The sequence below is a fragment of the Leiobunum rupestre genome, chromosome 8 (assembly GCF_980474605.1).
Source record: "Leiobunum rupestre chromosome 8, qqLeiRupe1.1.hap1, whole genome shotgun sequence".
Classification (NCBI taxonomy): Eukaryota; Metazoa; Arthropoda; class Arachnida; order Opiliones; family Sclerosomatidae; genus Leiobunum; species Leiobunum rupestre.
This window is the reverse complement of record NC_143391.1, coordinates 10,361,215-10,375,319: the sequence shown is the minus strand read 5'-3', so window position 1 is coordinate 10,375,319 and position 14,105 is coordinate 10,361,215. Positions and strand designations below refer to the sequence as shown.

Sequence of the window (14,105 nt, the reverse complement as noted above, 5' to 3'; positions counted from 1 at the left end):
GTCGCATCCCTGCGAATATTCCGGCATGCTGCACAAAACACTGCGTAATACCCTATCGAATACCAATTTCAGATTCCACGTGTGTACGATTAAATGCGGGGCAACAACGTTTCGAAGGTGAATGTCGACTTAAGGCCTATTCAAACGAGTCAACGTTTCTGCAAAACAGTGTTGACGAGATGGAACACCGAGTGGCATCGTGTGAAGGGGAAAAAATTCCACACAGTGTTGCCCAGTAAAACTCATTTGAGGATCAAATTTTAAAGATCGGTCGGTTTTTCTCACCGAAGCTTAGCTCCACGTATTTAAATTTTATGATTTTAACATAAATCTTTTTGCTTACACAAAACAAATCTATATTTTTATATAAATGTAAATTGTTTATGTTGTAGAAGAAGAGGTTTTTTTTTAAGAATTACGACTAATTTCTTCACTGGTTAGCGAGCGAAAATCTCGATAACTCTTCTAACAGCGTGTGGACGAAAATGCAACGTAATTTGCGGTCGGAAACTGTGCTCACCAACAAGGTTGATCGAAAATATTGGCTCGTATGAACAGGCCTTAAATTATGTAAAACCTATCAGTGGTTTCTCAAATTGACACTCTCCAACACAGGTCGTAAATTTATTCATCAACGGTAAAAATAATGGTTTCCGCTAGACGTTTGCCATAAATTTTTCCGTTGAGTGTGAATTCAATTGTATTATATTTCTTACGGATGGTTGTAGCAAATGGAGATAGCTGGCAACGTTGTCTGTTTTGGAAAAACGACGTTAACATTAACGTTGATTGGGTATTCGTAATACATTCGCGCGAATCCGATCGCTTCATAAATGAACCATGAGAGGCAAAACAAACACAGCATTAAGTACGTCATTTTTCGGAACTGCAAAGAATTGAACTTGAATTGAATACCGCTACACAATTTGGATACACACTATGTCCTTACGAAACTTAATGTTGCTCGTTTTTTCAGTTTTCTACAACAGCCGTCGTCCCTTATCGGTTGTTGGTCGATATTTCTCCATAAAGACACGTATTGGACTTTAGCGGCCGGACCACCGTGTCTTCGTATACTCCTTTGGCGCTGCATCATTCCACCAACGGACTCGGAGTTTCCTCTGTGATAGGTTCCAAAATCGCTCCAAGTAAATTCATCGACGCTCATTGTCCTAATTCCACAGGTCACTCTTACGGACTATTTCATTTATTGTTTGTTCGATAAATTCTCGTAAACATTGCTCTTTCGGTGATAATAGCGTGTTTACTACGTAATTAGGCCGTGTTATATGACGCTTCCAAAGTTTCGTACTTCGAAGTCCACGCTCGTCTTAAATAAATGATTTCGTTACTCGCGGCGGCCCAGTTCGTTAATATTTGAACGAATTCTCAATTTATTGTCAGAAGCTAAAATTACGAACCCTCACGCACTTCCTGTGTGGTAAATAAAGGCGTACACTCGATCGAAAGTAGCCTTTTAATATATTTCAATTTTCCCATCGCTTCACCGTCCCACTTTCCAGGCACGCGGGCTACTTCGGGTCTGAGATCATTTCCTAACGACTTAAAATAAATCGATCTAGAGTCTCGTCAAAGTCTAGCTTAAAATGTTTAATTACACCGCGTCGAGTCATTTGTTTACATTGATTTTGACTTTCACCGGAATTAATTTCGAAAGCGCTGTAAGCTTTTGCGTTGAGTCGAATAGTACCGCTTTTTTAAAAAAAAAGGCAATATGGAATTTCGTTTCCAGTTGCTTTTTTTCGCCTAACGGAAATCGTTTGCGCTTATAGGACAAGATAAACACGTTGTTTGCATGAGAACGAAACTAAATTTTCTTCGAAACACCTCTTAATCCGTTTCAAAAACCGCAAATTCCGCGTAGACTTTCGGTGCCTAGCCACTTCGTCGAGGCGCCTAGCCCTCGACTAACCTAAGAGTATTTCGATGTATCTAAGTACGGCTGGGAAAACAATAACGTGTAACACGCACCTATTAAAATTTTATAAGATAGATCAGAATATTCTCGGTTACCTTATTAATTACTTTTGGCAAAACTCCATTAAATGTAGCTAATTAAAAACAAAGATTCGTAATACAAAAAATGCATTTATTATATTAAAAACTTTACACGTGAATCACAGGTGCACCTTTTATGAGAAAAAAAGTAACAAAAAAATGCGGTGACAATATTGTACAAGTATATTATTATTGTTATTATTGTGACGAATTTATGTTTGTCCCCAATGCTCCGATATTATATCATGTCCGAAAATGAATTTATTTTCTCCAAGACTTTCTCAAATTTGTACTGTAGTCTTTAAGAAAACGCACGTCTAAATTTTTAACAAAATTTTATTTTCAAATATAAATTCACGGCGTATTTAATTTTAAAGAACAAGGTGTCAATAATATAAAAAATTAGGGCCGATTTCAACCAATTTTATTTTAAATTTTAATAATGAAAAGTCCTATTGTCTATAATTGTTTTTCGAAATTGAAATTTTTGGTAATTTTCTGCCTTGTCCTTTAAAAAATACTAAATTCCAAATTAAAGTTGTTCCTGAAACTGAGATCATGGAAAAATAGAACCAGAAGTACATAATATCTATCTTTTGAGAGAAGTATCCATCTAAGACATGTGCCTTCGCAGGACACCGAATAAAGATGTAAAATACTAAAATTACACTCCTTACAAATCTTTATTAATGTATTAAGCAATAATTCCATTTAATTATTTTCTTAAATTATTTCAAAGTAACGAATTTAACTGTATAAAGGGGATTCCCACACAGTTTTCCCCTTTTCATAAATCCTTGTTGAAATTAACGGTAATAATTAGTGTAGTTAGCTCTTGGCTCGCGTGGAATGAAGGGCTTGCCACCACCCACCTAAGAATTGTAACCCAGCCACCTGAATTAAAAGCATTAAAAGTCTCTAGCTAACTATGGGCCAAAGGTGGTGCTGATTTAATTAATATTTATTTTAATTTCGATTTCTTTTTCCAAAACGTATTTTGAGAAATGAGAGGGATCCTGCTAAGGTATATGTTTCAAGTCAATAATATCGACAATATATTAAAATGAATACTTCTCTCTAATCACCATTATATACTTCTGATAGAACGCATCAGGAAATTATAAAATAATTTCGTGAACATTAAGTCGTATTAAAATTAAGTGTTAATCGACGGTTTTCGTCGAATTATTGATTTATTTTCGTTTACGGCGAGTTTGTTTACAACCGCCCTCTAGTGGCTATGCCACAAGTCACACGCGTTAAAACGTCGTGTATATATTTTTAAATACCGTAAATTTTTATACAAAACCTCCCATTAGCATTATAAATAGAAACCTCCACTAAATATTTCCTACGTGAAAATATGTGAAAAAATATATATTATTGGTTTTTGCATTTAAAGCCTATTTTCATAATATTAGAACAATAAAAAAATAAGGCCACTTCTTAAATATTTCCTTAACCTCGAGGAACGCCTATAAGAACTATGGTAACCATTATTTAGAGTACGCATTCTTTTAACAAGTTTTTCGTAAAAAAATATCCCTTTTTTTGTCGTGTATATATTTAACGTTGAACTCGGTACCCATTATGGAAACACTCTATACCTTTCTACCAAAAACTATTTATATGAGCCTAAACTTTTCGTATTTGTTATAAAAATTATTTACAATTATGACGGGACTGGGGGTAACGCGCGACCCTTTAAATCGCAAACTATTTGTTACTCTTATAATGTAGATGGCGCTCTTCGTTGAGAGGGGAGATCAATGTTGTTGAAAATCAACGCGATATTAATAAGTGCCGAGTATAGTTGGGTTTCATTCCGAGGGGTAAGACACTCTGCGAACTCGGTGTACACTGCCGTACCTTTGACAGTGCTAAATGGAACTCGCGAACTCTTGAAAATATGTTCCTTTAACAGTGCTAAATGCACGAACTCGGTGTACAGATTATCTGAGACTGTCTTACCCCTCGTTTCCTTCTAAAATTATATTTTCGGAAATAGTTTGCGTTTAAACTACGAAGCCTTTTTAATCCCATTTGCAAAAGCTGGCTTCAGTCGTTCGGATTAGTGGGATTAAGAGCTAATCCAATGGCTTACGCGGACAAATACAAGTTTATTTTTAAAATATAGGTGGGAAGACGTTTATAAGGGAGATATCACAGTTTAAAATGTTTCCCGGCTTAATAGTAGGTCAATGGAAACTTCCGTTTTACGACTCGCAGTCGAGGACGCGCCAATTGTACATCAAACAGCAATGTTTCTTTACGCGCGGAACTTTACACGGGACGAAACGGGATGTCGACAAAAGTATTAAACGATGGCTGGCAAATGTTTTATTTTCGTTCCTTCTAATTTTCTCGTTTAATTGTTTACCCTGATAATGCCCAAGGGAAACGACCCGTCGCTGAATTTGAAATGCCTTTTGTCGTAGAATTTGAGCAAAGCGGGACTGTAAGGGTGCTTCTCCTTCAGGTGGATGTAATGCACTTCGGGTTCGTTGGTGGTGTGTCCGCATTCCTCGCAGACGTAGACTTTGGCTCGCCTCTCCTTGTAGGCGTAGTTGTGTTGGATGCCGTGCACCTTCAGCGTGTGCGACTCCAGGGAGCATCGTTGGGTGAACGATTTGTCGCAAAGGTTGCACTTGTACGGCCGCACACCTGTCCCACCGTAAGAAAGAAAACGAGTTAGGAACCCCTTCGAATTTCGCCGCCGTCGTTGTATTCTCACTTACCCGTATGCGTTCGAGTATGCCTCTTTAAATCGAACGTGTCGTTGAAGCCTTTCCCGCAAAATGAGCAAATGTATCTTTTCTGGTCGCTGTGGCATTTCATGTGACGATTCAAGAGTCTCTGGAGGCTGAAACTTTTACCACATATATTACAATTCAGCCTGTTGAAAGAATAGTAAAAAACCTTAGTAAGGAGTTGTATAAGTGTTACGAATAAAATGGTTCGAAGAATTCGTTACCTATGGTTGGAAGAAGAATCGCTTTGCCTATTTTCTCGATGAGGCGGGGTTTTGTAAATTTCCGTCGGTGATGAGCTGGTGGATGACACCCTTGGCGTCAATTCGGAATTTCTGCGAGCGACAATCAAGGGATTTTTAATGCCGGCGCCGCCGTTGACAAACTCTAACGAATCCGGATTAATGACCTTCAAAGAAATGTAAAGGCCGAATGTTAAATTTGTTTCCGGTAATGAAGCCAAATGGGTTAGATAGACAGTGCCTTACCTGTCGGAGCGAGTCCGGCAGTCTGATCGGTGGAAGATATGGTTGAGGCGAAGGTGAATTCGACGGACTGATATGCCTGTGCGATCTAAAGTCCAAGGGACCTTCGTAGTCCATCTGGTCGTTGGAAGCGTAGCTTACGGGGCTTATCGCCGAACATGACTCTGAACCGGAATCGTAGAAGTTGCGACCAACGGGAGACACCGAAGCGCGAGCTTCGGCGCTTCTTTCGGCGTACTTCTCGAGCGCGTACCTGGCCCTAGATCCGGTCGGTGCCACTTCGTGGGGCGATTTTATGACCGACACTGGCAAGAAGGACGGCGGACACACTGGCGAGAATGACGCCGTATATTGCTTGTGCTGGTACCCTCGCGACGAGCTTTCGTTTCGTCGGTTTGTGGCTGAGGATGCCGATGTGGTGGAAGAGATCATGTCTTCTTCTCGAAGTGGTTGAGGAGACATGGGACGCATGGGTGATACGGGCGGCGTGTGGGTGGTTTCTGCCCAGTGCGACGGCGATCGAGAGTGATCTATAAAGAAAAAAAATATGTTCTCCTTTAGATTTGAGTTCGAGAAATTAAAAGCTTATAGTTGGTTTCCAAACACTTTACAGCGGCAAACGGTTATTTGCTTGGCGCGTAACTATACTTTTTTAAATAACCGTGTTTAATACAGTATTTTAATCTAACTGCCATTTGTAATATAGGACTCATTATTTCAATGTAATACGCAAATTGTTTAGCGTAACATCGCTCGCGTTGACCTGATTGTACGTTTAAGCATTTTTCATATTCAAGGACAAGAATAGCATAATATCCCGAAATAAAACTGTTTAGTGATTTCCTTATCGAATGATTATTATAGCGAGAGGTTGGGCTATCGTATGAACCAAAATGAAATCAAAATTAGTAAAAAAAAAAAATGTTAGGATCAACATAAAATCGTTATCGGGTTTAGGTTATTTCAAATGAGAGAAATTAAAATTATCTCCTTCCTTCGTATTCGTACCATATCCGATTACCGTAAGCTACTATTTACTTTCACCATCATCTAACGGCCGCTACTGGCGCGAGTTAAATTGATGCGCTCGGTAGTAAGAGTAGTTTTGGAATACATCCAAACTAGATAGATAGTCAAGCCACGCTAAAAACATTTTCAAAATTGAATCTCGTCTTTTCCGTTCAGTTGTCTTTAAATTATTTTTAATTATTATTAATATTATTATTAATTTTTATATTCTTATGAAGCTATAGTTTCATACATTTTTCGAGCCTAGAATTCGAATATCAAACTTCGGATTCTAAAGCAAAACGTATAATTTACATAACACTAAAATAAATGCATTTTGAGAAGAGAGTCAAGTCACAGTATTTAAATCTAAAATCTTTCAATATCGTACATTTGAGTCGCCATATTGTAACTACACGTTATAGACACATATTGTATAAAGATGGGCTAGAATATAACTTGGTTAGTATAGTAGTAACAGTACGTCTTTTGAAAGTAAAATTTGATTTATGTCGTTTGTGGTAGGGTAAAAGGTAAGAAGGAGAACAAACGGCTTTTCCACAAGGACAGTTTGACTCCGCGGAAATCTGGCAAGGGCCAGAAATGTTGTTATCGCCGTAAGAAGGTTAGCAAGGTCACGCGAGCACTTTCCCTCGAAAAACGAATTTCTGAAAAGAAGCGGGCCACCCGGACCTCCTTGTTACTGATCTATTTTTAGATAGGACCTTAGCCGTAGTACCGTAGGAGTGTGGGTACTCGGTCCACTCCGGAGAAAATAATTTATTGTTCCCTACTCTATTTTTAGATAGAGGTACATCACGTATCCTCTATATAGCCCATAGTTCACTCCAGTTACTCGCCAACTGGCCCGTGAAAGCCTCACCGGGACCCGGTCACCTATACTGTCCAATCTGCCTCCCCGCGGAACTCCGGGGTAAGGGAGCCAAAAAAGGGAAAGTTTTTTTTCAAGTTCGTTCCCCAAAATTTCAGGGTTGGGTTCCGTAGGTGCGCGCGTTCTTATTTGGCTTCGGGCGCTCTTTTTACCAATAAAAATTCGAAAGTGATTTTTTTTTCTAACTGCTTCTTCAAGGTTAGATCTGGTTTGTTACTGACATAAAAAATGCATGAAATTCCGTCCCTCCCAACTTTCGTCATCGGTTTTGTAACCGTTATCAAGCCCGTTTTGAGAAACGGTCAAGAGACTTTGGCGAACATTGGAAATCGTAGATCCAACAAAGGCGTAGTATAAGGAAAGATAGGCGAATTTTCTCGCCTATCAGTTTACCTACTACGTTAGAGATTGTAAAGTCTACGCTATCAATTCGGGAGCCGTATATCAAGTGACGCCGGTGGTTACGAACCGTTATTTTTAGGCCCCGAAGGTCTTTCACAAACAGTCCCGTATCGAGCGCGTCACAATACAACCACGCACTACGGGGGTTTTTTTTAGAGGTAATTTTATATCAAAACCTGTTTTGCATCTTTCTGCGATAACAAGAATATTTTATATTGAAATCGCGATTCGCAATATGGGAATTCTCGCATTTTCTCAACCGCACTTTAGTGGCAACGAAATTCAAAAGCGTTCTTTAATACTACTATCGCGTCACGGTTTAATAAGCGATAATTCGACTAGAGTCAAAGGGTTTCGTTTAATTCCTACCTTTCGGCTGCTTTTTGAAATCGAATGTTCTATCTATCTGGAAATTTCGGTGTTTTTCGCCTAAATATTTCATAAACGTGAGATATATCATGGCGGATTTTTTAAGAATTATAGCGATGGCACCCGCTATTCTATTAAAGTTGTAACTGACCGTTCTTCAATAAAGGGAAAAAATGATAACTATTCGTATCTGCGCGACGTATTTAAGCGCACATTGATTCGAGATATTTCGCGTGCTTTCGGGGATCTGAAAAAAATCCCAATTTTTTCATTTTTTATTAGTTTCAAGTTGATAATAGAGAGATTAAGCTACAACTCAAAAACGTCTAGGGTAAACTGGCGTACGTTGCTTTTTCTGTACAGTCTATACTCCTACAAGTTCCCTTTTACACGTTTTTATCAACTTAAGGGAAATAGGGCTTCGGACTAGACTCGAAAATATTTAAGAAAGATAGTAAGATGAACAGTGATTGCTTATCGTAAAATAATTATTTGGTACTATTTCCTTAAATACACAATACAAATATGAAGAATTAAAACGGAAGAATTTATATCTGTGGGAAAATCCGCTATGTTTAAAGAGATAATTAGAAAAGAATTTACAAGACTGGAACTGGAATGGACTAGACTATAGATTAGAGCGAAAGTACCCTTTGAAGATTCGTCTTGGATTTCAAACGGAATTTTCTCAATTTCAAGTTTTTTTATATCTTTTTGAAAATAAAATACGCGTAAAAGCTACAAATATGTAGACGTCACCTCGCATGGGCGAAAAACGGGGCACAAATAAGTTAATTCCGTGTACATACATAGTTTTGGAGTTTCTTGCCGCTAGACCACCATTAGCCAACGTTTTTGAGTTTTAGCTGGGCCAAAACATCCCCGTGCGTTAGTTAATCCATGGTTATCCAGTTTTTTGCCAACCATATGAAGAATACTACCATTAATTAATCAGAATATCTTAACTAAAAGTTATCGACTATAAAATGTAATAAGTAAAAAGTAGCTATTTAATTAATTATCAAAACAATAATTTTTACAAACGACTCAAACTCGTTACTCATTATAAGAAGGTCCTCCGCGTTGAAAAATCTCATTGGAATATTTTATTAATGTGTCAGGAATGAAAAAAGACTGACTAATAATAATAAAGCTTTACGTTCCGAGTACTAACGTACACAGGCACGACGCGAAAATGAAACAACAGTCGAATTAGCATGAAAGGGAAAAGGGAATTATGATAATTATACAACGTAGGCGATATTAGAAACCGTTAGCCAAAAAATCTATCGCCCCGTCCATTTCCACCCTCCCAGCATCTATTCGCAATTACAGCCACAGTCTGAAAGGAAATTTTTAAGCAGAATGTATTTACATAGGCCTAGCTATTCGAGTTTTAAGAAATCACGATACGAGGAAAATAAGAAAACTACTCCCCACCCCCTCTGGAACGGGGAAAGGCAAGGTGACCTTGGCCATGAAAGCGGTCGGGGAGAGAGAAAGCGAAAGGACTGTTAAACCGGTTTCACTTTCTATGGCCACCCCGTCTGTCTCTACCCTCCCTCCTTTTTGGCCATCGTTCCGTGCATCGCTCTTGCCATCGCGATTCGCTAACCCCGCTCCCCACCCCTCTATACTACTTTCCTACTGCTTGAAACAGGTATTGTGTATAATAAAACACTGTTAAATTAAATACGCGATAAAAAAGATCGGAGTTTTTTATGCACAAGCAGTGTACCGGTATGCAAAAACCCGTTATCGGTTTTTTTTTCGAGTATCTTTTATCCCTCGACGATTTAATGAATAATTTGTAAAACACTAACAAGATAGAAATTATCTCGAGACTTTAGCCAGGCACGCATATAAAGAACGCGTTTTCGTAGATCAAAAGAATGTCGTCAAAGGGCAGTACAAGAGGGGACCCTAAAAAGGCTTGAGCTCCCTGTACCAGGAATGTTTTTGCAATGGCAAAACCCGTTAGGCACGGAATACACGTATCTGATTTCGTAACTTCTTGCTAGAAATTGCGCCGCGTTTCGTACAAGGGGACAAAAAAAGTTTGGTGGGTGCACGAGCGCTTCTGGGAATTACGAAATTTAACTGGTCTATTAAGTGAAAGAAGAGTTATAGGATACAACAAATTTAAAGAATAGGCACATGCCTGACTAACACGTGATCCATCTCTCAGGAAAATTGCGTAATTCTCAGTTGGGGAAAATAACGGTGAGATCTATGAATATATTTAGAGAGGACCTAGCTATTTTTCTTGGAAACTACTTTATTCCAGCCAGTACATTATAAATCTCCGTTAGTGTGACGGAGCAATCAAATTCCGGGAAATTTTATGTTATCGATTTATGACATTTTTTAGAGTCACTAAATAAGTCTGGCCTATGAAGACTTCAATTGTTTATGGTTTTAAAATACCGCCTAAAATCTTTTAAGCATCGTTGACGATATTAATAAGCTCGTTATTCCGAAATCCAAACCATACACACGTAACGAGGGGTAAGACAGTCTCAGATAATCTGTACACCGAGTTCATGCATTTAGCACTGTTAAAGGTACATATTTTCAAGAGTTCGCGAGTTACATTTAGCACTGACAAAGGTACGGCAGTGTCCCCCCAGATCGCAGAGTGTCTTACCCCTTGGCACGAAACCACAATTCCTCTTTTAAATTTATGTTAACTTTCCATTCCGTGTTCGACTTGTAAAGGAAATCGAACACCGTATGGAAACTGAAAATTTGTTCTACAGAAATTCAGTTTCTAATCTACCGCTAACTATCAAATGGATAATCTCTATTTTCCAGTGATGTTCACCATTATCAACCAGAAAGGTTCCATGATTTTCAAAATATTTTAAGGATGCGAATTAAGCAAATAAACTTGTTATTGGAAATTTCAAAACCAAACTCAACTTTTCCATTCGCAATTGGACTTCTGGAACCGAAGTCTGAAGGTCGAACGTCAAAATTTATTCAAAGATTGTATTATCGTAGCAACGGAATCTACAGTTTCTGAGCAACCGCTAACTAACAAATAGATAATCTCTATTTTCCAGTGATGTATTCGTAGTGCTCATTACCAATCAGAAAAGTCACAGGATTGTAATCGAGCAACAAATACTATGAAATTAATTAATATTTCAATTCTGAAATTAAGTGTTTTGCTCATTTACAGAATAACTCCGCATCGCTAACCCAACGAAAATAATACGTTTAAGGTAAAAGGAATTTAGGCGTAAAAACGACTATCTTGGTTTAACTTCGTATATGAATTCATAATAGAGCCATGGAACTAATTAAACTTAGCGTTATCTAGTTAGTTCCAAACTTCCAACTTCAACGATCGAACTATAAGGGAAACTCCCAAGTGCCAGTTCTAACTAGGAAAACCGAAAATTGATCTAGAGTGGCTAGTTGAGAAATCCCGTTTCTCAGAAAAGTTTTTAACTTTTATTCTTTCAAAATGGTTTGTTGAAATTTGGGGATTTGGAGACGTTTGACCGTAAACTGTACAATAGACCAATTTAAAATTGATCACGGCGTTGATCCCATCTGGCATCGCGAATAAATTTCTCGTCACTAAACTGGTTTCGACGGTAGGAAAAAAGACGGGCTTGCTTCGAAAATTTCTAAATAAAATGGCGGAATAAGGCACTTGGCCTTGCATTTCCATACGTTTCTATATGATGATATTTATATAAATTCCTAGTAAAATGTACCGTTGATTTTTTACGGAGATGTTCGCGTCAAACCTGTAAAGGAATCGTAGGATGCTGGCCTTACCATCGTGGTGAGATGGAGAGACGGACCGGCTCTCTGGATCCGCATCGGGCACCCTTTGCCGCGAGCAGAGATCCTTGGGTTCCTCCGGCGGTGGGCTCTCGGCCTGTGGTGGCTGGTTGGCCGCTTGAAGTGGCGCAATGGCCAGACCCAGTTGTTGCTCCGGACTGGGTGGTGGCGTAACAGTTCCGTAAGTCCCGTTGCCTTTCAACTGATTCCTCAGTTTTCGTACTAAGAACACTTTTGGCATTTTCGTTCGGTGGGTGTTTGTCGCGATAAAAATTAAACTCGAAACGTGAAGACTACGACGCGAAGTCCGACCTTGTCATCCATCCAGTCGCGGGTCACGACAGTATCACGCGCCCACTGGCAATCTCACTCTCTTTCGTCCTTCGTTATCGTCGGGCCGACGAGTGATGATAGGACGACGACGACGATGACGCGATAGTCATAAGGCTCACTCGCGCAATTACGTACACCTCGACGTACACCAAGAGAGAGAATGCGCTTAGTATCGAAGGGTAAAAAATATTCGTCGCGAGCTGGATCGTTATTTCGGGGACCGGACGATTTGGAGGTCTAGGCGAAGTGGGTTTCTAGGCGAAAGTGGTTCGGACTCGATCAGCCCGCTCCGGAACCCGAAGAAAGCGAGTGGACCGGTAGGATATAACAGGGGAGGGCGACTTATTCATTTTTTCGGGGGAAAACGGGGAAAGCTGGTGAAAGGGGGGAAGGAAGGGGGTCTGATTTTAGGCAACGTGTAGAGGCGATGTCGGAGATTTGGTAGAGAAAAGGCGCAAATTCCCTTTAGTCGCCCCGCCCGTGACCATGACCGTGAGCCTTTCGCGCATGCTCCCAGCCAGCCCGAAGATCGTGAAGAGTTTTCGCCTAGCATGAATGAGGCGGTTTGTCGGTCAGTGACACAACTGTATTCCTCCGGTGCGAGAAGAGAGAGAAGCCGTTTCGGAAGCCCTCCGCCAGGGAGCGTCTCGTCATGTCACGCTTTCTCGACAACATTCGTTTCGTGACGTTACCAGAATGGCGCGATCGACGAAAAACTTCTCCGCGTTTTATGTCCAAATTTAAACCCACAGCGTACGCGTTACTGGAGCCTTTCCGAAAATTACTTTTAATCATAAGAAATTTCGCCTTTAAGTTAGAATTTTTTTCCAAGTCATCAACGCAATTGAATTTAAAATATACCTGTCAACAACGGACATTTTGTTAAGAATAGAAGCGCTGGGTAGATTCTGATTCCAGTTGAATTTATTAAGGTAAACACGTACCCATCGTGTCAATTACTTTCCGTTTAAGTTGGACCGACTAGCTGTTGTCACTATCGGTGTATTCTGTTAAAATTGCCTTTATGCTGGGTCCCTTTGGTGGAGCTAACAAACTACGCAACTGCCTAAGAAGGAAAACTAGTATATCGAGATTTTAATGCGCGATGGTTCTCGGAGGGGGAGGGTCGCGGATCAGAGGGGGGCGCCAAGAAAGAGAGAGAGAGAGAGAGAGTGATTCTTGGCGGGACAGGAGAGAGGGAAGAGGGGGGGGGGCGAGAAACCAGGGATGCGTCTCAGTATGGCGTAACGCCGCGTTGCCCTTGGCATTGGCAGAGAGAAGATAGCGTTTTGCTTTCATTTTTGGAAAGGGAAAAGATTTCCTTCCCGCTACTGCCTGCCATCTTCTCGCGTGCTTCCCTCCTAGCCTCGTAACCATCTTTCTTCTTCCCCACTTTCATTTCAAGTTCAGGGAACACGAATATATAGAGACGCGCTCATCCTCGCCACAGAATGGGATAGTGCGCCCGATGCTTTTGACATCACGTGTCGAGACGATGGAATTTTAGTCGTGATTTTTTAGCATACTAGACCTTGTTAAAGGGACTATGAACTAAAGCAAGAAGTCGCCAGTGAGGGGTAAGACACTCTGCGAACTCGGTGTACACTGCCGTACCTTTGACAGTGCTAAATAGAACTCGCCAACTCTTGAAAATATGTACCTTTAACAGTGCTAAATGCACGAACTCGGTGTACAGATTATCTGAGACTGTCTTACCCCTCGGTCGCTAGCAACACGCACTAAGACTTAACGAAACTAACGCAATTAAAAACTGGTGGCAGAAACGCGAAATTCATTGATCCACCCAAAACATCGAAGTTAATACTTACGTCGTTGATTGTTGAGTTCTGAGACGTAATCAGGAATTAGTAAAAGTTATGGGGTCGTCGAAGAAGGGGGGGATGGACATGGAATCTCCCTTTGTGTACCTCAGTTTGACTCTAGTAATTGTAAACCCCCGATAGTACAACAATCCCTGAACAGTACCACGTGGGATAAACGCTTACTAATATAAAATTTCAAAAATGTTCACCATTTAAAATATAGCTT

At 40.0% G+C, this 14,105-nt stretch overlaps 1 protein-coding gene across 3 annotated transcripts; it reads right to left on the bottom strand.

Annotated features, from left to right (window-relative positions):
* Nucleotides 1-2,421: 2,421 nt before the first annotated feature.
* LOC149932361 (uncharacterized) lies at nucleotides 2,422-12,545 on the bottom strand. Of its 3 annotated transcripts, none has more exons than XM_090156382.1 (5): nucleotides 11,718-12,545; nucleotides 5,258-5,784; nucleotides 4,994-5,178; nucleotides 4,758-4,915; nucleotides 2,422-4,683 (listed from the first exon to the last, which is right to left on the bottom strand). In XM_090156382.1, exons 1-5 carry the CDS (start codon nucleotides 11,962-11,964, stop codon nucleotides 4,388-4,390), a joined length of 1,413 nt encoding a protein of 470 aa, XP_090012508.1. In that variant the 5' UTR covers nucleotides 11,965-12,545; the 3' UTR covers nucleotides 2,422-4,387. The 3 variants fall into 3 exon arrangements, with proteins under 3 accessions (XP_090012508.1, XP_090012509.1, XP_090012510.1); XM_090156383.1 differs by having other exon boundaries at nucleotides 4,758-4,888; XM_090156384.1 differs by lacking the exon at nucleotides 11,718-12,545 and adding an exon at nucleotides 7,926-8,102.
* Nucleotides 12,546-14,105: the final 1,560 nt, after the last annotated feature.